The sequence below is a fragment of the Elaeis guineensis genome, chromosome 8 (assembly GCF_000442705.2).
Source record: "Elaeis guineensis isolate ETL-2024a chromosome 8, EG11, whole genome shotgun sequence".
NCBI lineage: Eukaryota > Viridiplantae > Streptophyta > Magnoliopsida > Arecales > Arecaceae > Elaeis > Elaeis guineensis.
The window spans coordinates 113,384,667-113,411,011 of record NC_026000.2 but is presented as its reverse complement, the minus strand read 5'-3'; the positions used below and the strand labels follow the sequence as shown (position 1 = coordinate 113,411,011).

At 34.1% G+C, this 26,345-nt stretch overlaps 1 protein-coding gene across 5 annotated transcripts; it reads right to left on the bottom strand.

The window, feature by feature from the left end:
- Positions 1 to 1,922: 1,922 nt before the first annotated feature.
- On the bottom strand, positions 1,923 to 10,120 carry LOC105036956 (vesicle-associated membrane protein 727). Of its 5 annotated transcripts, none has more exons than XM_073262153.1 (7): positions 10,015 to 10,120; positions 9,686 to 9,721; positions 9,275 to 9,571; positions 8,988 to 9,183; positions 8,783 to 8,903; positions 2,348 to 2,410; positions 1,923 to 2,216 (listed from the first exon to the last, which is right to left on the bottom strand). In XM_073262153.1, the coding sequence occupies exons 3-7, from the start codon at positions 9,462 to 9,464 to the stop codon at positions 2,073 to 2,075; spliced, it is 714 nt and encodes a 237-aa protein (XP_073118254.1). In that variant the 5' UTR covers positions 9,465 to 9,571; positions 9,686 to 9,721; positions 10,015 to 10,120; the 3' UTR covers positions 1,923 to 2,072. The 5 variants fall into 5 exon arrangements, with proteins under 5 accessions (XP_073118254.1, XP_073118257.1, XP_073118256.1 ...); XM_073262156.1 differs by having other exon boundaries at positions 9,275 to 9,535; positions 10,015 to 10,103; XM_073262155.1 differs by lacking the exon at positions 9,686 to 9,721 and having other exon boundaries at positions 9,275 to 9,535; positions 10,015 to 10,111.
- Positions 10,121 to 26,345: the final 16,225 nt, after the last annotated feature.

Here is a 26,345-nt window from a genome sequence, read left to right as displayed (position 1 = left end):
TGCCATTTGATGATCGGATACTTTCGAGCATAAAATTTCATAGTACATACTATATTAACAAATAAAAATTTTCATCCATTATGCTATATCAGTTAATCCCACGTCATCTCCATGTAGATGATTTTTGTCACATAAGTATCGATTTTCATCATATAAATTTCATTATTGCTAGCTAGAATTTTCGATAAGAAAATGGTTGGAGTCTAGGGGAAGGATCACATTAAAATAGTTCGAAAATTAGAGCGATCAAATTTTAGATTTTTAAATTGAGGGACCATTTTAAAATATGAGCTACATTTCAGAAACTAAAGCTTAATTAATCCAATTTTTTAAAACAACAAAGCTGTGCCAATGCAGCGGATGTCTGTGAATGGACAATAGTGATCAAATCATCAATTAGTAGGTTGACTATAATACCTACCATCACTTTAATTTTTGGCAACCAAGGAATTTGAGACCTCATCCAAATGTCAATAAACAACACCCAAGCTGCCATCAGTTCGATATAATGATGCCTAAGTCTCCATTAAATGGTTTTTTACACCTGGAAGCACACTTAAGGCATGGGATTAGTTTCTAGAAGTTTTTTTTTTTTATTCTAAACTCTAGTTAAATTCCCAAGGCATCTTGGAGTTTGCTCTTGTAAGGATCCTAGAATACTATAAATACCATATACATACTCCTCTCTTTTGCGTCATTTTTAATAAATTTGCCAGTGTTGTATACTCTCTAGCAAGTGTTCTTGGTGGCATGACTGTCTCGCTATATTGCAACACCATAATAAACTTCTCGCTATATTGCAACACCATAATAAACTTCTGGAGACTCCAAAAGACCCTGCGTAAAACTTCTGCGTGGTTAGCGAACATGTGCAAGGTCTCCATGACAACCGATGCAACTCCAGCCAGATTAAGAAATTCAGTTCATGAGATCCCAACTAGTTATCTTAGCTTAATTTTCTTTATAGTAATCTTGTTGAGATCTTACAGCCTAATTATTTGAGTTTTAATTAGCTTTCTAACCATTCTTTGTTTTCTTCTTTACCCGTTGTCCGCCATTTTATTTTAGATTACCCTTGTAGTTATTCCCTTTATCATCTTGCTTCAAAACTTATTTATAAAATTAAAAAATATTATTCTATTATTTTATCATTCCCTGCTTTATTAGAAAATACTAACTGCTTTCATAGGTAAGAGGCTTTGTTCAAGTCCCACTGAGCTTATCGTAACAATTATCATCTCTTACTCGTATATACATTTCCTTCACAACCCTAATCAGCCGATTTCCCTTGCAAACAACAGAGAAAAACATAACCCCCACATTTACAGCTCTTCTAAATATTATAACCATCCATATGCAAAGAGTAAACACGCGCATTGCACGTTCTGGGCTCTAGAATTAGTAATGCTAAATCAGAAACAGCCGTGCGGGCGCACACAAAGACCATAAATTCTTTTTTTTTTTTCCTGCTTTGTAATTTTATAAACATTTTACTACACATTCAACGAAAGATTGAAATAAAAACCAACAATATCAACTTTAGTACCCACCAATCATGAATTATACAATCAAACAGCCACAAGTCAAGTGGGCGGGTAAATGATCAGAACGTAGAAGTTGAAGAAAACACCCACAAGCCATGGCTATTCAATCCATCCTTCCTGTAGATCAGACATTCAGGAAAAAAAAAAAAGTTTTTTTTGGTAAAAATTCAAAAAAAAAATTGGAAAGGAACATGAGTTTGGATAAACAGTGGAGGAGTTTGACCACAACATCCAGGTCCCCTGTGAACTTCATCAGCAGCTGTGACAGGTTTACAGATCTATACACCTTGAAGACCTAAACATCCAGATTTCAAAATAACACTGGTTCCCATCACAATCATCATAAAATTTTTAACATCGGCTATCAGTGCAGCAAGATGGAAGAAACCAAGATATTTCAATATACTAATTGAACTTAGCATGGGTCCTTAAAATATCAACAGAAGTTGACAACCATCATATGCACAGGACGTCAGTCATTATACAGAGGAGGAAAGAAATAGAAACATGAATATCATTTTTCTCCCATCAACACCTGAACCCTCCGCAGGCCATCAACCAGGTGATGAGTATGACTGCAATCAAAGCAGCAGCTATTATCAGCTTGAATTGGAGATTCTGAAGCCACATCTTCCTTCGGAGTTGCCTGCCCTGTCTTTGAAAGCTGTCAGCCTGAAAAAAGAGATCAACAACATTGATGCTTGGTAGCATTCTTCTTTTTCATTTTTATATTCATAGATACACAATGCTACAGTACCTTTTCCAATCCAACTAAAATTGAAATTCCACGAACAGGAGAATACCTGAAATTGCAAGCTTTCAGTCTTGTCCACCAAAAGTTCAATCTTCTCTCCCCGATCAAGAACCTACACGAATGCAAGCTGCAATAAATATCATCACCCAATAACCAAGTCCAGTGTTGTTAAACATAATCTTTTTGAGTTCTAAATGCATATATACCATATTTCTCGGGTGTCTAATTAGGCTCTAAAGGGCGATATAAAGAAATTATATAGCTTTTCCAGCTGCTAAATGGTATTTTTTTAAAAAATTCTCCAGAGCATGAGTTCTATGGTTTGGAAATCATATGTTCAGCTGACATCATTTTCATATGTTCAGCTGACATCATTTTCACAGAATGAGGTCATACGGTAAAATAGCTCTCTCCTGCATCTTTATTGAAGTATGAAGTGTTGTTTCTAAAGCACTTCACTTTGTAGTTCTAATTCAAGGTTTAACTGTCTATGGATAATACAAGCTTAGTATAGCATGAAAAAAAGAAGTGATCCTTCCAAAGTTCGGCTGATGAAAAAGTGAGGGACTTGTAGCAAAGATAATGCTGGAATCTGCTGATACAGATGTTTCACCAACATAATCCACCAATTTCATTTCCTTCACCAAATATCAACAACAAAAGCGGACCTAATGTTTCCACAAACCTTGTGGCAAACAAACTAGACTATTTGAATACTTCAGCCAAAAAATATTCTGCCTGGATTCTTCAACATACTTGTATCGATATTAAAGGCAGTTATTGCAGTTTATATTTCCCAACTGACACATTTATATAATAGAATCTTGGGAAAGAAGGGGCATGTTACAAACACTTCATAACCAATTAATATATTCTTAACAATAATCTGACTGCTAAGAACACACACACACCCCCACCCCCACCCCCACACACCCACACATATCTGTCTATCTATATTTATATATATCTATGTATCTCCATCTTCCAATAATCTAACCATAAAGAGCACATTGAAACCAGTTCTGGAAGCCCACACCCGTAGTCACACAAATTTCAGCATCCAGGAACAGTTTACCTGGAGGTAATGATTTTTATTTGAAAAAGAATCCAGTACATTCATCAAAAGTTTGGAATAAGCATGGATTCATTAAAAGTTAGGAAAAAATCTGGATGACCAAGGGCTAGGTAAAAAAAAAAAAAAACCTGGAAAAATGATGCACGCGCACTCGCGCGCACACACACACACACACATGTGTGTGTGTGTGTGTGTATGTATGTATGTAAATGGATGGATGGATGAACTCACAAATTTTGACATCCAGGAACAGTTCATCTAGAGGAATGATTTGGATTCGGAAAACTCCAGTAAATTTGTCAAAAAAAAAAAATGGAATAAGAATGGGCTTATCAAAAGTTAGGATATCCAAGAGTTAGGAAAAAAAATAAAACTGGGAAAATGGGCTTTCTAAAACATTTCAAACTTATTTATTTAAAATAAGTATTAAGAGCAATAATAACAAATGATAGTTTAAAAAAAAAAAAAACAAAAAGAACATCACTGAGCAACAATATTCGGTATCATTCATTTGCAATACAAAAGTTTTTAAAATTAGTCATCAATAAATCACAAAATTCATTTATAATTCAAGAAAGAATTTTGAATTCTGGACTGATTTTTTTTTTCATAGAAGACTTTGGAGTCATCCGATCAAGAGAAAAATCATAAGAACTTTTCAATAATTAAGAGAATAGTGTATCTATGCCGACACCCAAATAACCGATCTACCTAACCACCTAAGTTCTCACAGGAAATATGTTCAAGGTTAGTTGTTATATTTTTATACATAATACCTCATATATAAAGTAAGACAAATGAAAAAGATTTTGTTAACACAATGACATTAAGTTTGGCAAATGATCGTAGCCTAAAGAAGCTCTCTCTAAGTTAATTGTAATCCCCAGTTTTACGTGCAACTGAATTACTCAAAGGGCTGGAAGATGAAGATATACCTGATAGAATGTCTAAAATTATAGAATTCTGGTGTGTATCAATTTTGCTTGCAGAAAGCTATGGTGTTCTACAATAATGTGGATAATTATTAGTTAAGTTATTGGGAAAAATTAAAAAGAAAAAAGTGGAGAAATTTTAGAAGTGTACAAATAAAACATAACTCTCTGATATCAATCGAGCCAGTGAAAGGAATATAGACAGTGAACATGTTTTCATATTAGACATGCATACACTTTAGTTTGAAAATAATATTTCCATCAAAGATTTGATACTCAAATCTTCCATCACAAACAAGAGGAGTTACCCTTGAGGCATAACAAATTAGTATTAGAGGTTACATATTGGCTAGGAGGAAGGTTGACTAGGTACATCATTCCAGTGCACGATAGAGACAACAAATTGATCTGAACTCGAATTCTCATTAGTTTTCTTTCTCCACATAAGTTGACTGGTCATCTCTTTAATTTGAGGTCGTATGCCTTAGGACATGCTTGTACTTCATGAGTTGTGATAACTGAAACAATGAAAATTCTCAGAAAATTAAAGGATAAAAGTTACATCAATGTGGATAGTCATGTGAAAAACCTCTTTGCTACATCTGGTGCCCCCCTGAAGTTTTCCAAAAGATTGTGTAATGATTTCATGGTAATTAAAAACTTATTCTTAGGGTGCCAAAGGCACTGAATTCCGTACCTTAAAAGAAAGGAAAAGGAGATCCATTAAGATTAAGTCAGGGCTACTATTCCTGCTTATCCATGCTCAACCTACCTCAACCCAGCGGCACCACGCACCTCCCTGAAAGGGATTTCTCTCTCAACCTTAGCCCAGGTAACTTTTCTCTCTTCATATTCCTTCGTAGCATTCTCATCTTATGTTGAGCAACACTGACATACATTTCCTTAAACATGAGGACCACTCTGTATGTCTTTAATCCTTCAAGCCTCAGTCACTTGAACATTTCCGTTTCTCGTTTGCTCATCTTAGGAACACACATGTATTTTTCAAAATACAGTTTTAGTTTATGCACATTATTTCATTAATTGTTGAGAAATACCATCATTAATTATTATTGTTGATTTCTATTTCTCAAAACATCCAGGACACAGAATTCCAAGTATTTACCAATCAATGTATGATCAGTATCATCTCAATGTATAGCAATTTTTTCCTGAATAGAATACTATGGAAGAATATAAGCACAACTTCTAAAGCCAGACAGAGCACAGCTTTTATAAATCTTTTTCCCAATTTTTTTTTTATACAAAACAAAGCACCAATATGTTATGCTAGGTAAAACTAAAATCATTTTGATGATCTAGTTTGGCCCCACAAGAAACAATCCTGACTCCATCCCTGGCTAGACTCATCCCTGTTGAGTTGACCACTGGGAATCTCAGAAGAATACAATGGTTTGAGTTTGTTGCACACATAAAGAAAATAGCTCCTTAATTTTTATATTAGAAATGACTCAGAAAAAATTTTCCAATTACCACCTTAGGAAAGAAATAACTAAAAAAAATAAAAAAAAAAAATCAGATCCCGACTGAAATAAACAGTTCAGTAAGTCCTGTTTCAGAGAACCAAAATGCTAGAACTAAAGTAAGATGCCCTCTAGACAATGTCCTCATGTATGTATTAATGCTCATATACGGGCCAGTTTGATTTGACCTTGAAAACTCTATAGCTCTGAACTAGGACAGGTCATTCATCATGGATCAGATTTATGCTAGAGTGTCAGTGACTGAGGGAAAAATTCCTGGCTAATACTTTTTTGGTCAGTGTTACCTGGAAACATAAAAGGGCACCAAAATGCTCATGTTTCCCGGGTGTTAAATACCACAATCTCCAAAAATCGAACATGGGAGTACATCATGCGTATATGTACTAAGACCAGCTTGTCAGAAACACTTTTAGCTGTATATATAGCCACTCATCATGATCAATAGAAGTTCTTACAAACACTAATGTTGCTTGTGAGTGGCAAAAAAAAAAAATCATAGGCACCAACTCATTCTGATTGTTTAGGGGAATAATAAACACCTGAATCCAAAAATATATAATAAGCTGAGTTATGATGCTCCTTAGATACACTTTAGTTAAATTGATACTTATCATCAAATGGAAAATGATATTACCAAGTTCATAAAATATCTTTCATATGGTCTCACCATGTTTATATCATACATTCATCCAAATATGACCTAAATTATCATTTCAAATGTTCAAGGGTTCGCTAAGGATGGGTAAGTCGCTAGGTAAAAAAAAAAAAAAAATCATCAAAAAAGCATGTATCTTTTACACTCGAAGTGGTTAACCTTCTGGTGATTAAACAATGGTGGTCAAACTATTAAAGCATAAAGTAATCTTTTAAAGTAGGGGACAAGCATATAATTTAAGCATCTATCAATAAGTAGTTTGAAACACTAGAGTGGACCAAAGAGTGATTCATGCAATTTGGTATGAGATAGATATTATATATAATCTAGTAAGATGAGTGGAAGCAAAAGTGACTATATTGGTAAAAAATCATAAGGAATAACAGTCTTGAAAAGCATGGAGAGAAAATAAAATTAATACTTCGACAAGTTATAGTGTCAGGATGGTAGCTTTTCTTCAATTCCCAAAACTATTCCATATTTTTTGAACTAATTTACCTTGTTGGGCTGTTAATGGTGTGACAAGAATCGTGTAGGAATGTCATACCCTTTTCCAGAGGTTCACTACCACTCTAAACTCTCTAACAAGTGGTTCATCACTTTTGGTGTGACAATTTTGAAGGTCGGTGCAACTTATGAAGTATGAGAGGAAATGAATTAATACTTAGAATTATGGTATCAAGATGATAGCTTTTCTTCGCTTTTTCCTTGACCATTCCACATTCTTGGAATCATGATGCCTTGTTGGCTTACTGGTCCAATAGGCAAGGTGGGTAATGTCATACTCTTTCTAAGAGATTAACCACCTTTTTCTGTTACTGCCATGGTTCGAGGTAAAAATATATTGTTCTAGAGGTTAAGTATCCACTTCTTATTAAGCCCAATTTAAGACAATCTAACTGAGAAAAAGTGCTGAAGATGATGCTGATTTACCCCTTCATTATTAGTTAAGATCATTACTGTGGCAGTATGCACTTGATGATGCAAGTTTTTGCTGGCTCAACTCTTTTGGTGGTGCTGTGAACCAACCATCACAACAGCATCCCAAATCAAAATTCTGGAGTAGAAAGATATGCACCTAAATTAGAGGCTGAGGCACATGACATTGGTGGAAGTAGAGAATGAAGGTTCATACAGTTTGTAATATAATCAGGAGTACTATTGTTCAGTCACCAATTGAATCATTTTAATGGTTTCAATACCTACATTTTCGGAAGAAATAATTATCTCATGTATTCTTTTTCGCTTCTTTGAAACTTCTGTTCTTCCGATTATCTAGTTAAGTGATATGAACAAGGATACTTGATATCCTTCCCAAAATATCTTGTTTTTCGATAGAATATTATGCTTCCAGCACTTCAAAAAGATGTCACCACCTTTTGATATGGAACATACAACCAAAATAAGATGTCACTAATTCCCTTCACTGCTTCAACCTCTCCAATGAAATCTGATGTCTAACCCTCAACTTCATGTGGCATAGCCACAGCTACACAAGGTGAGTATACAAATGTTAATATCCAAAAATTTCTATATCTATAGATCGATAGAATATTATGCTTCCAGCACTTCAAAAACTTCAAAAATATGTCACCAATTTTTGATATGGAGCATACAACCAAAATAAGATGTCACTAATTCCCTTCACTGCTTCAACCTCGCCAATGAAATCTGATGTCTAACCCTCAACTTCATGTGGAGATAGATAGATAGATAACCTCTCCACTGAAATCTGATGTCTAACCCTCAACTTCATGTGGCATAGCCACAGCTACACAAGGTGAGTATACAAATGTTAATATCCAAAAATTTCTATATCTATAGACTGATAGAATATTATGCTTCCAGTACTTCGAAAACTTCAAAAAGATGTCACCAACTTTTGAGATGGAACATACAACCAAAATAAGATGTCACTACTTCCCTTCACTGCTTCAACCTCTCCAATGAAATCTGATGTCTAACCCTCAACTTCATGTGGAGATTTGGGGGGGGGGTGGGGGGAGAGAGGGAGAGAGAGAGAAGCAGCCTGAACTAATAAACACAAACAATGGCTCTTCTAAACACAACCATATTCAGTTAAGCAGCTAATACTATTCCTAACATAAGAACATAAGAGTGATCACTACACTAACTGAGTTTAATACTACAAATCTTGAAGGTTCATAACAGCCAAGCAGTGAACTATCCAGGTTCCCATAATGGATAATGCTCACTCTTGCGAAATAATAATCATAATTCTTGTTAAGCTAAAAAGTTGAGTTGTCTTTGTATTATCTTATAAGTTATGACCAGAAAGAAATATTAAAGTTCATACCTTCTCAATATTGTCCATCATTATTCCTTTAACCTCAGTTATCTGAGCTTTCAACTTGGACAGCTTGCCCATTTCTTCTGGATGGTTTATGCAATACTGCATATGCTCCTTTAGCCTTGGTCTGTTGCAATTATAAACAACTTAATACAATTTATAAATTGTAAGCATCGCTATGGCAATTTCAAGTGCAGAGTCTTATACATACCCAAACTCCCGATCAAGATTGTAAGCAATACCGAACCTATCTTCAAATAGATCATCATCCTCATCATCAGCAAGTGGATGAGAACCTTCATCATCAATGCTCGATCCATAACGCTGCATGAAATCATCCTTAACTCGCTCTAGAAAGACAAATGGTACACTCCTCCCAATCGATTCATCAGCTACGACAAGGAAAACTACACAGACAAAAAAGCCGCTATTTAGAAATAGAGTACGGCCACAAGAAGAAAAGGAAAGAAAAGTTTTAACCCTAAACGAAAACCATACCAAACCCTTTATCAACAAGGAAGTTGAACGTATGCCCATCGCATGAATATGTGAACTTGTTGTTATTTGGTGGCAGCTTCTGTAAGCACTGAATAGCAATAGTACTAAAATTCCCAGAAAACGAGGTGTGCTCGGCAAGCACAACAGTGCCTTTTGCGACAAAACTATATATCAATGGTTGCTTGCTCATGGCTCCGAGTAAAATTCTCCAATAGAAGTACCAGCCAATATATACCACAAGCTTGTAACTACTCTGTGGAACTAAAGAGGCAATAGCATAAAGGCCTGATCTTCAACCTAGCAAGAAATTTAAAACACCAGAAAACATGGATAACTGCGAATATCTAGCCTTGTTGGACAAAATTCTCCAAATCAGTTGAATCAAGACAATAGAAAAAGATGAAATTTTACTTTCTTTTCCGAGTCTGAGTCTAGATCAGCAAGAACCTACGTAACAAGAAGAATTTCAGATCAAGAAAATGAGGAAGTATAGTTTTCGACAAAATCCAAGCCAAATTCAAAACGAAACATAAGAAAATCCCGTGTAATCTTTGATGGGATGCTTGGATCTCAAAAGGACGGTCCAAGTAAGGGAAATTAGACGGAAATTGTTCGGAAAAACAATGAAAAATTCATCGAAAACTATCTAAAGTAAAGTGCGTAAAGAAATATCCTCGAATCAAAAGTTGTTTCAGAAATACAAGAAATCAGAAGCCTAGGGAAAAGGAGAATGATCGGACCTAGAAAACCCTAGTTTCGGTTGCTTCGAGTCGATGGTCTTCCCTCTCGCTATCGCGTGCTTCGAGATGCCCCTCATAGAGAGACGGGTTTAAGCGAGCGTAATTATAAATACCCCAGGCAACTTTGATAATTACTTATCCGCGTATTTACTGAATTACCCTTAATCCTCTACCGAATTGACAATTCTGCCTGCCCCGAAAGCCGACGAAAAAGACTCGTCAGGAAGGGGGACAATGATGTAAATGCAAACTGAGACGTGACCGGTTGTTGCAAGGAGGTGGAGAGGTTGTTAAATACAGAGGGAACGCCGAAAAAAAAAAAAAAAAATAGACGCAGGAGTAACGTGAGAAAGCGCGTGTGTGCATGTATATATATATATATATAAATATATATATATTTTTATATATATTATATATATATATACAGATATTGTCTTTGTATGATATTTTTTTATAATAATATTTATAAATTTTTAATAATCAATTTTGAAATTAAAGTTTCAAATGATATTATAATTGAATCTAGGATGTAATTTTTTAAAAAATATTTTTTTTTCAAAATTTAAATTTTTAACCAAACAACTGATTATTTATCCATGACTCTTTATCTCTGATTCATTGGACCGTTCTTCTGTTTCTCAACTTGATCTTAATCTTATATAGCCTAATCCTCCAACAAAACTTAGGAAAAGCAAGAGAGCAAAATTAAAAAGAATTTTAATAAAGAATTTATTATTTTGATAGGAACACCGATAACTAATCAAGAAGTCATGAGTTCTCTAGAAGCTCCATTCTAAAAAAAAGCTATAACCAGTGAGATTGAATTAATTATTAAAAATAATACTTAGATTCTCACTAATTTATCTCTTAGAATTAAATCTTAAAGGTGTAAATAGATCGTTAAAAAAAAAGATAAATAGAATAGTAAAAAGATATATAGTGCAGCTTGTAGCTCATAATTTTGGGCACCAAGCTAAATTTGACTTTTTTGACACATATATATTTATCTACTGCCCACATATCCACTATCTAAGTTCTTTTTGCTTTAGCTTCTATTCATAAATTATTTATTTATCAAATGGATGTCAAAATTACTTTCCTTCATGGTGATCTAGAAGAAGAAATCTATATGAAATAACTTGAAGATTTTTCTATACCTAGTCAAAAAAAAATAAAGTATGCAAACTAGTCAAGTCTTTATATAGGCTAAAATAAGCACCTAAACAATGGCACAAAGAATTCAATAGTATTATTCTTTCTTATAGTTTTCAAATTAATGAATTTGACAACTATCTCTATTATAAAAGATTTGATAATCGATGTATTTTTTTTATCTCTATGTAGATGATATCCTAATTTTATTATCTGATATTGATTTAATTAATGATATCAAAATTTTCTTATCAAATAACTTTGACATGAAAGATAATAGTCAAGCTGATGGGATTTTAAGTATGAAGATCATTACATCATTTAATTTCTTTTATCTAACTCAATCACATTATACATAAGATATTAGACAAATTTAGATATTCAAATTATTTTCTTGTATCTACATCTTATGATCCTAGTGTTCCATTAGTAAAAAATAATAGTAACCTTATAAATCAAAAAAATATATGCTCAGATCATCAGATCACTTTCGTATCTAGCGAATAGAACTAGACCTGATATTGTCTATACCATTTTTGAATTGAGTAAGTATATACAAAATCCTAGCTTGTCTCACTAAATTACTTTAGAAGAGTATTCTAGTATCTCCAAGGTATCATATCTTTTGAACTTATGTATGTTGGCTATCTTACTGCACTTGAGGGATATAGTGATTCCAATTGGACATCTAATTCTTTAGATAATAAATCCATTTCTAGATATATATTTGCTCTTGGTTTAAAATCAGTCAAGCAAACTACAATAGCTAAAAGTACTATATATTAGAAAGAGAAGGGCAGATTACATGCATGTATTTCAAAATTATTTTGAAATTACAGTGAAATAAAATAGATTAACTATTTTTATCATGCATTAAATTAGATCTAAAATCTTTCCTAATATGGATCTAAGACATATGAAATCTAAAATTAATTTATGAGATCAGATCTCATACCTTATCACAGGTGGAAGAGCTCCGTAGTCAATGATCAAAAACTTGACAGGTTTCTGAAGTCGCGCAAACGTCCGACCTCTACAGGTATCCACACGAGATCCGATCTGATCTAAAATTTATCTATCTCCCGGGGTGCTAGCTCCCTTGCAGAGAAGACCTTTCGATGATTGGTTTGATCCTTCTTCAGATCTGGAAGATGATCTTCAGTCGAAGAAGCAGTGAAGGTAGAAGAAAGGCAGCAGCAGCGTAGCTTTCTTTCTTGGAGTCCCACACCTTGTACCAATAGAGTTTTCCTTCAAACTTGAAAGGAGGATGCCAAAATATTTCTCTCTCACTCTAGTGGTTGGTCAAATTTTGTTTTGATCTCAAAAGCTCTTCTGAGACATCCCAAAGGCAGATCCTTTTAAGGTGGCGCCTGATAGAGTCTTGATAGAGTCAAACTCTATCAAGAATTCAAATTAAATTTAGACTCAAACCAAAACTTATCCCATCCAAATGAGAAAATAAGTGGTCGATCAAGAGATGGAAAAATATGAAAAACTTCATGCAACAATTTGCATGAGGAGAGAAGGGGCGTGGATAATGGGTGGCGCATGGAAGAGTCCTTCACAAAATGGACTCTAAGATTTTGGATTGAGCCTTAAACCAAAAGTAATTTGGTTTAGACCCAAACACCTGATTGAACCTAATCTAATTAATCTCTAATCAGATTAAATCCTAATCTAATTAAGATTTAATTGAACCCAAATTCAGATCAAATCAGAAATTGATTCCATGGCAATTGAGTCATCTCATAACTCAATCAAACCAAACCCAATTCAAGTCAAACTAAATCCAATTCAATTAGACTTGATCTAAAATTTATCTCTCAATCAAATTGAGTCTAATTAATAATCAAATTACTAATTAATCCTCCTACAACTTTTACATTGGGTTAATTATCAATCGTATTGATAATTATATCCTTAACGATTTATAATTATCGATCAATCATCGGATCAGACAGAAAACTCTTTTGTATGTGATCCTATAGGTTCTATTCTATCTGATAGTAAGATATATTATAATCTTTATCGTAATATTATCAAAAATTTTTTGATGGGTTGGAACAATTCTAATACTGCCTATCGAGAATCATCGATCATCAAGATAATACTCATGGATCCAAATCCACCAGTGACACCTAGCAGTATATATTGGTAATCCAGTAGAATGAAAGTATGAATCTTTAGGTATAGTTATCATATGATTCAGTCTTCTATCGAAAGTTCTGACTTGATGGAGGCATGGATGACTCGTCAAACTCCATCGTCAGTCATATGCAAGATTGGCTCGATTTGAATTCTCTTGTGAATCTCGTGGAAACTCCTTTTCATAATTCACTCTTGCTTTGGCCAAAGACTTACTAAACTCAATCTTGTGAATCACATAGGACTATACCTTTTCTACTAAGGTCGATAGATTCTATCTAAGTGCATCATACTTTAACAGTAATCTAAACCCACCATAGCCAATATATACAGGAAGAATCCGAATGGCTAGGGATCAAGTAGACGTGCAGTCAAACTATAGCAGCTCACTGCAAATAGCCAATGCACTACAGGTCAAAGGACTAGTCATACCACTGTAGCATCGAAAATATCACTGACGAGTGAGTAGACATCTAAATGATTTCTCGTAATGGTCACGCTCAGTGCAAGTTGTTCTCTAACAACCACCTGCATTATCACTCTAGTGTCACTATACTACAGACTCGAAATTCATTTGCCTGTAAAGGAGGTGATCGTGCATCGATCTAATTGGATCGATCACTGTCCTCCGTGATGATCCTCTGATCGAAAATATTTAGAAATTAACCACTAATAGTGTATGTCTCAAATTCTCAACACCTTGAGATATGCAAAATCATCTTTGTTAATTTCTAGGACAAATCATGGACAATCAACATGACTGAAAATGAGAATATCCTTTATTAATAATAAGTCCTAGAAATACAAATGTGTCAGCCAACAATTGACTTTCTAGGATACACATCTAACAAACTCTCACTTGACCTAAGCCAATTAGCCATAAACCTAAGATCCATTTTTTCAAGATGAGCTTCGATCTTCTGCTGGTTGAGAGATTTTGTCAGTGGATCCGTCATATTTTGTACGGAGTCGACTCTTTGCACCTTGACAAACTGCTTTTCGAGATATTCACGTATAATGTAAAATCGTCATTCAATATGTTTGGACTTCTGATGAGACCTGAGCTCCTTAGCAAGGGCTATGATGCCGTTGTTGTCGCAGTCTAGTGCAATGACATCTAATACATCACACCTAGCTCTGTAATAAATTTTTAACCAGAATGTTTCCTTAAGTGTTTAGAGACAGCGATGTACTCAACTTCCATGATCGAATCTGCAATGACCAATTGTTTGAAACTTTTCTAGCTAACCAATCTTCCATTACACAGAAAAATACACCCCGACGTAGACTTTCTATCATCGATATCAGACATGTAGTTTGAATCGTTGTATCCTTCCACTTTTAGCTCCGAACCTCCCCTAAAGATCAAGAATAAATCTTTAGTTCTTCTCAAGTACTTAAGGATGTTCTTTACAGCTATCCACTACTCCTCACCTGGATTCAACTGATATCTGCTCGTGACACTCATGGCAAAAACTATATCAGATCCGTACACAGTATGGCATAAATGAGACTCCCTATAACCGAAGCATAAGGGATTTGCTCATGCATTGGATCTCTTCAGGTGTGTCAGGATAATCTTTTTCGAAAGATGAATGCCATGTCTAAGAGGCAAGAGACTTCTCTTGGAGTTTTCCATGCTGAAATGCTTCAACACCTCCTCATGTACATTCACTGTGAGAGTTCTATCATTCTCTTCGATCTATCCCTATAGACCTTAATACCAAGAATGTAGGAAGCTTCTCCTAGATCTTTAAAGAGAATTCTTTTGACAACCAAACTTTGACCGATGTCAGCATGAAAATATCATTCTCAATCAAGAGGATGTCATTCACATATAATACGAGAAATGTGACAATGCTCCCACTGATCTTTTTATACACACATGGCTCCTCCTCATTTTTGATGAAATCAAACGATTTGATTACATCATTAAAGCGAGTGTTCCAACTCCGGGATACTTGCTTAAGTCCATAAATAGATCTTTGCAGCTTGCAACTTTGTGATCACTATCACTAGATGTAAAATTCATAGACTGCTCCATATAGATATTTTCTCAAGAGATCTATTTAGAAAGACAGTTTTCATATCATCTGTCAGATCTCATAATCATAATAGGCTATAATTGCAAGTAAAGTACGGATAGATTTCAGTATAGCCACTGGCGAAAAAGTCTCTTGATAGTCAATGTCTTCACATTAACTATAACCTTTTACCACCAGCCTTGCCTTATAGGTCTCTACCTTACATCCGACTCAAATTTTTTTTGTAGATCTATTTACACCCAATAAGTACAATACCTTCAGGTGATCTACTAAGGACCATACTTGGTTAGAATGCATGGAGTCAATTTCTGACTTTATTGCTTCCATCCATTTTTCAGAGTCTACATCTAACATCATCTCATCATAAGTTTTGGATCATTCCTAATATTTCAATCTCCCACAAGAAATACTTCTCTAGATCCTCCGTAAGTATACCTAAGTATCTTTTCGAAGGACGAAAGATCCTATTTGATCTACGAGGTGGAGGAGGTACTAAATTTACTAGCTCATTACTGGGTTCAGGTTTTTGGACTCGACGCTCTTCAGAGACTTTCTCTTCGAGCTCAATCTTCCTCCCACTACTTCCATCTTGGACAAACTCTTTTTCAAGAAGACGGTATGATGGCTCACAATCACATTGTGATCCTTTGAAAGATAAAAATAGTATCTCATAGATTCCTTAGGATAGCCTATAAAATGAGCCCTAAGTGATCTAACCTCTAACTTGTCGCCTGTTGTCATTTGACATGAGTCGATATCTCCAAATCTTGAGGTACCCAAGAGATGGTTTCTTACCATGCCATAACTCATATAATGTAGCAGGAATAGATTTAGAGGGAACCCGATTTAAGAGATGAATAACAGAAAGCAATGCATGTCCCCATAAAAAGATTGAAAGATCTCTGAAGCTATCATGGACTGAACCATATCTAATAGGATTCGATTTCTCTTTTTGGATATCCCGTAAAGCTGAGACATCCCTGGAAGTGTCTATTATGAGACTATGTCGTTATCCTTGAGATAGGTCCAAATTTTCTACTAAGGTATTCTCCTCTTCGATCTGATCGAAGAATCTTTATGAATTTTTTGGTTTGCTTCTTTACTTCACATCTGAATTCTTTGAACTTTTCAAAGGCATCAGATTTGTGATGTATCAGGTACACGAAACCATACCGTGAAAAATTATCGGTAAAGGTTATGAAGTAGAGATAGCCACCTCTGGTCTGTACATTGAATGGATCATACACATCAGTGTGTACCAAGCTAATATTTCAGTAGCTCTTTTCCCATATCCTACAAAGGGCAGCTTAGCTATCTTTCTTGAAGACATGACTTACAAATTAGATAAGACTCGAAAGTCAATGATCCGAAAAGACCATCTTTCTCCAATTTGTTAAGTCTGTCCTCTCCAATATGTCTAGCCTTAGGTGCCGGAGATACTTTTGGCTAATCCTATCTCTAAGTCTTCTGATCCTACGGCATTCATAATTTGCTCGTTAATATTAATATTTGTATCTTCATGCAAATGATAAAGTCCATCAATTAAAAAGGCACGTGCAACAATTTTATTTTCAAAATAAATTGCACAAAAATCTTTATTAAAATAAAAATTATAATTATTCTGTGCCAGCATAGATATAGAAACTAAGTTTCTACTGGCTTCAGGTACATAATAAAATCTTTTAAAAGCAAACTAATTCCTAACGATAATCGCAAAGGATAAATTCTGACGGCTACAGCAGCAACTCTTGCCCCATTGTCAATCCGGAGAGAATCTCGCCTTCTCTTAGCCCTCTAACTTCTTTCAGACTCTGTATGAAAGTGCACAAGTGAGCACTAGAACCAGAATCTAGAATCCAACTAGAAAAGAAAAATCATTAGGTTAGTTTCAATAATGAGCAACTCAGACGTATCTTCAGAAGGCGTGTCCATCTTCTTTTCTTTAAAGTGGCCAGGTATGCAGGATAGTTTCTTTTCCAATGACCTTCGACATTGCAGTGAAAATATTTTTCTTTGTTGTTGGTCTTCTTTGGAGCCTGCTTCTTGGTTTGCTACCGATCTTTTGCTTCTTTGTAGGTTTTTTCTTCTTTCAAGAAGACTTTCTCTTGGAGGAAGCCTGCTCCACAGTTAGAACGGTACCTCTTGAACTTTTTAAGGTACTTTCAGCTGTCACCAAATGTTCAGCAATTCAGATAAAGAGCTATCAATCTTATTCATATGGTAGTTCATGATGAACTGCCCATGCGAATCAGAGAGGGATTGCAAGATCATATCCAATTGCAATTTTTATCCATGTTTATGCCTAGCTTTTGAAGCTCCTCAATATCCTTGATCATTATCAAACAATGATCATGGACGGACTGTCCATCACGCATCTTTGCTCTGAAAATCTCCATGAGATCTCAAAACAAGCCGTGCGACTCTGCTCATCGTACAACTCTTGCAGGTGAGTCAGCATGTCTCTGGCTATCCTCATGTCTTCATGCTGTCGCTGAAGATCATTGGACATGGATGCAAGAATATAGCACTTCGCCTTATTGCCTTCATCCATCTACTTCTCAACTACGGCTCGTTGATCAGGGGATGGACGAGCTGGCAACACAGATGCATCCTGATCGAGGACATGGTTTAGCTTCTCAAAATGAGAATGATTCTTAAATTCCAGAGCCAGTCCTTATTATTGGTTCCAATCAATCTATTGGTGTCAAGGATTCGGGCTAATGGATTTAAACTCGATATGGTTAACTGTAGAGAGAAATAATTTTTAATTAAATATTTTAAACTTGTAAAATTTTTATTGGAACTTTAATAAACAAACAAGGGCTTCCACTATTTCTATGAATCTCCCACACTCTTCGGGTGGAGAAAATAAAATCTATACGTGATCAGTTTTAGTGGGCACTACAGTCCCACTGATTTATGTGCACCTCACCTAACAGTTATTAGTAACACACAAATCAATGAGTGGATAAGTCTTTGTCCATTGCTTCACTAAGCAAGATGCAGCTAGTTCGGTCTCTAAGTCCTGTGGCCTCATCTAACAGTTATGGACATATTTCTTAGTTAAGTCAGACCCACGTACACCAACAGGTGCAAATGTCATGAGACCCTCACCTAACAGTTATTGGATCAACCCCATCTCTACCTCAGATCATCTAATGCCATAGAGTGATTATACCTACCCGATACAATCGAATCACTGTAACCAGTCGAGAACGATCAATGTCAGGTAGGCACCCACATCTCTATAATGGTGGAAGATCGTTGGATTTAATATTAATTGAGAAGATTTAGGTTCAGATCTCATCCTTAATTAGTCATATTAGATATGACTAACCTAGTGGCATGGGTTAGCTCGAATCATTAGCAACTAAGTTAAGACTTGATCAACCATATTGGTCAGATAAGTGAGATCGGTGGGAGGGTATGCTATTAACTCGATCTATGCGAGTAGCTCCTAATTAAAGATCACCGATCGAACTGTCAAACTTACCTTAGACACCAATCGGTCAATAAGCATTGATCAGGTCAGCTAATTAATTTAGGCTCGAACTACAGAGCCAAATTAGGTCTTTTGATTTGATCGACAACATGTGGCTGTTAGTCGATCTGACCAAACTTACAACTATTTGGGTTGGACATGAGAGATTATACCTAAACCTAACCAACTATTGATTCGGTTTAATCAACCGCTCAAACTAGACCTAATTGAGCTACCCAACCCATTAACCCATATTTTTTATCATAAATTTTAGATCTTAAATTTTAAATTTTAAATCTTTAATTTCACATCTTAATTCTTAATTAAGTATATTTTGATCATGGTTTAGTTTAGATGTCAAATAATTTCAGATCTAAACTACACTAGGTTTACATTTCAAACAAGTGACATATAGCATTGTTTCAGATCTAAATTAAAATCACATATCATATATAAAAATTAGATCTAAAATTAATTAAGCATGTATCATATGCATGCAAAATTCAAATCTAAAGAAAGATCAAATATGATTGAAAACTATTTTACAAACTATTTATCAAAAATCAGATCTAGGTTTTTAGATCAATGATCTAAAATATCCATGCATCTCATACATGATTCAATAATTTTTAGATCTGAATAAAATAAATTATTTAAATCAGAAACTAACTTTCAGATCTAAGATTAAAATTAGATTAAATATATCTCTTATGATCGAATGACCATATAGATCAATCTAATCTGAATACTATGCATAAAAAATACAGATCTAAATAAAATTGAAATAAATTATTTAAATTAAAAACTAACTTTTAGATCTAAGATTAAAATCAGATTAAATATATCTAATTAAAATCTGGCTCTGTCACCACTGTTAGAAAGGGAAGGGCAGATTACATGCATGTATTTCAAAACTGTTTTGAAATCGTAGTAGAATAAAATAGATTAACTATTTTTATCATGCATTAAATCAAATCTAAAACCTTTTCTAACATGGATCTAAGATATATAAAATCTAAAATTAATTTATGAGATCAGATCTCATACCTTATCATGGGTAGAAGAGCTCCACAGTCGATGATCAAAAACTTGACAGATTCTTGGAGCCGCACAAATACACGGCCTCTACAGGTATCCACATGAGATCTGATCTAATCTAAAACTTATCTATCTCTATGGAGTACTAGCTCCCTTATAGAAAAAACTTTTGATGATTGGTTTGATCCTTCTTCAGATCTGGAAGACGATCTTCAATCGAAAAAGCACTGGAGGTAGAAGAAAGGCAGCAGCAGCATAGCTTTCTTCCTTGAAATCCCACACCTTGTATCAATAGAGTTTTCTCTTCAAACTTAAAAGGGAGGATGCCAAAAAGTCTCTCTCTCACTCTAGTAGTTGGCCAAATTTTGTTCTATCTCAAAAGCTCTTTTGAGGCATCCCAAAGGCAGATCCTTTTAAGTAGCACTTGACAGAGTCCTGATAGAGTCAAACTCTATCAAGAATTCAAATTAAATTTCAGATTCAAACCAAAACTTATCTCTATCCAAATGAAGAAATAAGTGATTGACCAAGAGGTAGAAAAATATAAAAAATCTCACACAAATCTGAAATTTGTGGAGGAGAGAAGGGGCGTGGACAATGGGTGGCGCATGGAAGAGTCCTTCACAAAATGGACTCTAGGATTTTGGATTGAGCCTCAAACCAAAAATAATTTGGTTTAGACCAAACACCTGATTGAACCTAATCTAATTAGGTCTCTAATTAGATTAAATCTTAATCTAATTAAGATTTAATTGAACCCAAATTCAAATCAAACCAAAAATTTATTCCATGGCAATTGAGTCATCTCATAACTCAATCAAACCAAACCCAATTCAAGTCAAACTAAATCTAATTCAATTAAACTTGATCTAAAATTTATTTTCAATCAAATTGAGTCTAATTAGTAATCAAATTACTTATTAATCCTCTTACAATTTTTGCATTGGGTTAATTATCAATCATATTGATAATTATATCCTTAACGATTCATAATCGTCGATCAATCATCGGATAAGACAGAAAACTCTTTTGTGTGTGGCCCCATAAGTTCTATTCTATCTGATAGTGAGATATATTATGATCTTTATCATAATATTATCAAAATTCTTTTCGATAGATTGGAACAATTTCAATATTACCCATCAAGAATATCGATCATCAAGATAATACTTGTGGGTCCTACAATCCACCAATGATACCTAGCAGTATGTAGTGGCAACCCAGTAGAATAGAAGTATTAACCTTTAGATACAGTTATCATATGATTCAGTCCTTCTATCAAAAATTTTGATTTGACGGAGGTCATGGATGACTCGTCAAACCCCATCGTCAGTCATATGCAAGATTGGCTTGACTTGAGTTCTCTTGTGAATCTCGTGAAAATTTCTTTCCAAATTCACTCTTGCTTTAACCAAAGACTTACTAAACTCAGTCTCATGAATCATATAGGACTATACCTTTTCTACTAAGGTGATAGATTTCATCTAAGTGCATCCTACTCTTAACAGTGAACCTGAACCCATCATAGCCAACATACACAGTAAAGATTCAAATGGCTAGGGACCAAGTAGACGTACAGTCAAACTGTAGCAGCCTCACTTAAATAACCAATACATTACAGATCAAAAGACTAGTCATACGACTGTAGCATCGAGAATACCACTGATGAGGAGTAGATATCCAAATGATTTCTCATAATGATCATGCTCAGTGCAAGTTATTCTCTAACAACCACTTGCATTATCACTCTAGTGTTACCACACTACAGACTCGAGACTCATCTATCTGTAAAGGAGGTGATCGTGCATCGATCTAATTAAATCGATGACTGTCCTCGTGATGATCTTTTGATCGAAAGTATTTAGAAATTAACTATAATAGTATATGTTTCAAATTTTCAACACTTTTAGAATATACAAATCATCTTTGTTAATTTTTAGGATAAATCATGGACACATAAATATGATTGAAAATAAAAATATCTTTTATTAATAATAAAAATTTTAAAGTTTAAATACAAGTCTTGGAAATATAAATGTGTCAGTCAATAATTGACTTTCTAGGACACACATCTAACACTATGGAGGCAGAGTTGATAGCTCTTGATATTATCTTTTTAGAAGTCGAGTGGCTAAAAAATTTTTGCTTTCTATTCCTATGATACCAACTCCTATACCTCCTATATCTGCTTATTGTGATTCTAAAGCTACAATTGAATTTTATAAAAAGAAACTCATAAATTTTAAAGCTAATAGGCATATAAAGTTAACACAAAAGTCTATTGGACAGTAATAAAAGCATGATATTATAGTTTTAAATTTTATATGATCTAATCAAAATCTTACTGATTTTCTTACTAAAGGCTTAAACAGAACTAAGATCCTTGAAATATCGAGAGGGATGGGCTTTGCCCATAATAGGCTTTTCAATAGTGAAAATCCAATCTCTGTAATAGATGATCTCTTGAAGAAAATTCGATATAGTAAAAATAAGCTAACTAGTTGGTCAAAGAGCACATTTCATCTTGTTCTAATTTCAGTCCTATGGTGTTTAGTGCTCTTGTGTAGTGGTTAAGGAAGTAGCTCTGAATGAGATCTAAGACAGTATTTTTATGAGATGTGACTCTATATACATCTTTGGAGGGGTTTACCTATATGAGGATATTCATATATAGCTATAGCTATGAGATATGGACTATCTCTAAAAATTCTCATAAAAAATTAAGATAAAAATACAAGACCATTAACTCACAGACTTGCCATGGAGAATTCTGTACTGTGCATGTGATAGTTGAAATCTAGGTCAAAGAGACATGTTCAAGATCTGCTTTACTCTGATGCTTTCAGATAAAAAATATTCATACTAAGTGAGGTTAAGTCTTATAAAGATATCTTATTCATTGCATAATATAAGCACCCGGCAATCTATATTTTAACTCATGATATAATTTAGTTTATTATTTTAAAAAATTTAAGTTTTACGGGGGATTGTTGGAGGAAATTCTAAATGAAAAACTAAAATTTTTTTAAATCCAAAATTTTCCTTCTAAAGTTTTCTTTTTGACAATCTATATTGAGATTCTTTAGTCTCATATTGGAAAAAGAAGAATTTTTAACACCATATATATATATGAAGGATGTGTCTAAAGCCACTTAGGGCTTGAGGTGTTGAAGAAAAATTCTTTAATATATGTATATGAATCGAAATGAACTAGATTGGGTTGGATGAGCAAGGGCGGGTGCAGACTGAGCACTCTGTTAATTCAAAATCTTATCCTTTTATGTTTATACTGCTATTAATAGTTTTATTACCATTTTTAAGCATTGGGCTATTTACTATTTTTAAACATTGGGCTCCTAATTAAGGATTTAATTGGGTGAACATTAGACTCCTAATTAAATCCTTAATGGATGAACATTGAGCCTCTAATTAAGTTTTAATAGGCCTAAATGATTAGATTCAGATGGCTCTAAAAAGGCTATCTTAAGACAAAATCCATAGGCTCAATTTCTTCTCCAAAAATCTTTTCTCTTTCTGCTTTATTTTTCAATCTCTCTTTCTACTTTTCAAGTTTTTGTTTCAATTCCTATTTATTTTGTTGCTGAAAGAATCTCCATTAATCTCCTTCATCATCATGCTTGCAGGCGGAGGATTCTGATTATATCTTGAGAGATGGAAATACATCTTAGGATAGTGTTGTATATGCCTTCAAATTTTTTTATATGAGAGATGAAAATACGTCTTAGGATAGTATTGTATATACTTTTAGATTTGTTCATTTTATTTTTATTATTTATTTTTGTGATCCTCAAAACTTCTTCTATAACACTATACTAAGAGGATTTAAAATATTGTTAGTTTTCTTAATCCACGATTCTACATCTAGAATTTTATAAGCATTGTTCCAACAACTTTTGGGTATGCCTAAGAATTATATCTATATTAGAGATAATGAAGGCACTTAAAGATTTAACATAATAGATTTTGACAAATTTAAGATGATAGATAATGCGCATATCAATGACCAGATCCACCTATTTCACAATTATATTCATGAAATTCACGGGGTGGTTCCACACTAGATGAATTTATGAGACCTTAGGAAATATAGGATTGCTAAGGATCTTTGGGACACCTTATATTGTTAGAACAATGCTTATAAATCTTGTAGAATTAATAATATTTTAAATCCTCTTATTATAGAGTTATAAAAGAAGAATTGAAGATTACAAAAATAAATAATAAAAATAAAACTAACAAATTCAGAAGTATATGCAACACTGTCCTAAGACATATTTTCATTCCTCATATAAAAAAATCTGAAAAAATCATCCAAGATACGATCAGGATCTTTTGCCTGTGAGTATGATTATGGAGGAAATTGATGAACATCCTTTCAACACCCAACAAAATGAACAAGAATTGAAACAAAATCTTGAAAAGTAAAAAAACAGATTGGAAGGTAGAAAACAAATAGAAAGAAGACTTCTGGAGAAGAAATCAAGCCTATGAATTAGGTCTCAAGATGGCCTTTTTATAGCGCCATCTGAATCTGACCGTTTGGACCCATTAAACTTGTAATTAGAGTCCCAACATTCACCCATTAAGGATTTAATTAAGAGTCCAATGTTCACCTAATAAATCCTTAATTACAAGCCCAATGTTCAAAAATAGTAATCAATCCAATGTTCAAAAATAGTAATCAGGCCAACATTCAGAAATGGTAATAAAAACATTAATAGCAATATAACTCGTGCCCAATCCAGTTCGGTTTGGTTCAGTTCATGCACATATTAAATAATTTTTTTCAACCACCTCAATGCCCCAAGTGGCTTTAGACAAATCTTTCACATATATACAATATTAAAGATTCTTCATTTTCCAGTATGGGACTAAATAATCTCCATATAGATTGTCAAAAGGAAAACTTTTGGAGGGAAATTTTAAATTTAGAAAATTTTGAGTTTTCCTTTAGGATTCCTCCAATAGATTTTATATAAATTATTTTCTAAGTACTTACCAGCCTCACATACAAGATACAAAGAAGTCATTTTAGAAGCATCTTTCACATGTTTGGAATGTCTAGAAGATCACATATCTATCATATAACTCGATTGAAAAAAAAAATCTCTTCAAAAATAAGAAAAATCAAGTGCCTAATCAGCATATCAAGCTTGAAAATAGAAGTCTTAAAATTACCAAAGATGAGGAAAAAAGATGCCCTAATATCCGAGGGAAGGAGTGGTAAAAACCTCCAGTTGGTGTTTCACAAAGGGATCTACACCACAATATAGTAAATCAACCAAATCAAAACCATATCAAGAGGTAACAAGGGGAAACATATAAAAAGATGAAAAATAGAAAAGGAGTTGATGTTCCCTTATCCTCGCATCCACTTCTTGCCTACCTTTTGCTTCTTTCCCTTAGAGATCTTCTGGTTCTTGCTGGAAGGATGGAAAATCAAAAGAAAGAGGTAAGAGATTGGAATAGAAAGAGAATAAGGAAAGGAGGTCAAAGTCGGTTGATGGAAGGAGCAAAGGGTCGGTTGGGTCGCTCATTCAAGAGAAGAGAAACTCAGAAACCTTAACTAGAGAACCCTAATCAAGAAGGATGCCGGATGGAACTAGGAAAGGAAGGCAAAATAGAAAAAGGGCAAAATATCAATTTTGACTTTGCCTTAGAAGTCTCTATTAATCAGACTCCTCTTTGCCTTAGAAGTCTTTATAAATCAGACTCCTCTTTGCCTTACTCTCTAAAGAAATGCAAAATAGGAAAAGGGCATAAGATCAATTTTGACTTTGCCTTAGAAGCCTCTGCAAATCAGACTCCTCTTTGCCCTACTCTCTACTTGAGGCTTGTGGACCTCATGGGTGAAAGGGTTTAAAAATCTAAATGGGATGCTGCAACAGATTGATGGATAGCTGACCAAAGGATGAAAATGGGCATTAAGCTTGAGTCACTTGGTATCTCAAACTCAGACACACTCAAAGCCCAAAGACATACAATATTTTAAAAATAATGGATATTAAACGGATATATCCAATCCATATAATAAATAGGTTAAATAGGTCAGAAGATTAAAATCAACTCTAACCCAAATAACAAATAGATTGATCTGTTTAGGATTCAAATTCATTTAACTCAAATTCAAACCTACTTATAGCGAGTTGAATATGGGGTCGGATTGTATTTTGCGACCCCTAATGCAAAGTGGTGTTTTAGCAATATAGTTTATGGACATAATGATTTGATTTTTATTAGTTATAGCTTCTGGTTCTTGCTATTGTAGCTATAATTTATTTTATTTAATCAATTTTTCTTTCTTGTTTAAAAAGAGTGGTCTTGTGGTCTTGGTAGTTTGTTGGTTCTCATAAATGTTTTCATATTTCTAATTAGTGGAAATAGAATTTTTGATAAGGATGCCCTGAGTTTTAATTTATTGTAGATATTCTTTATATTATTTTCTTATC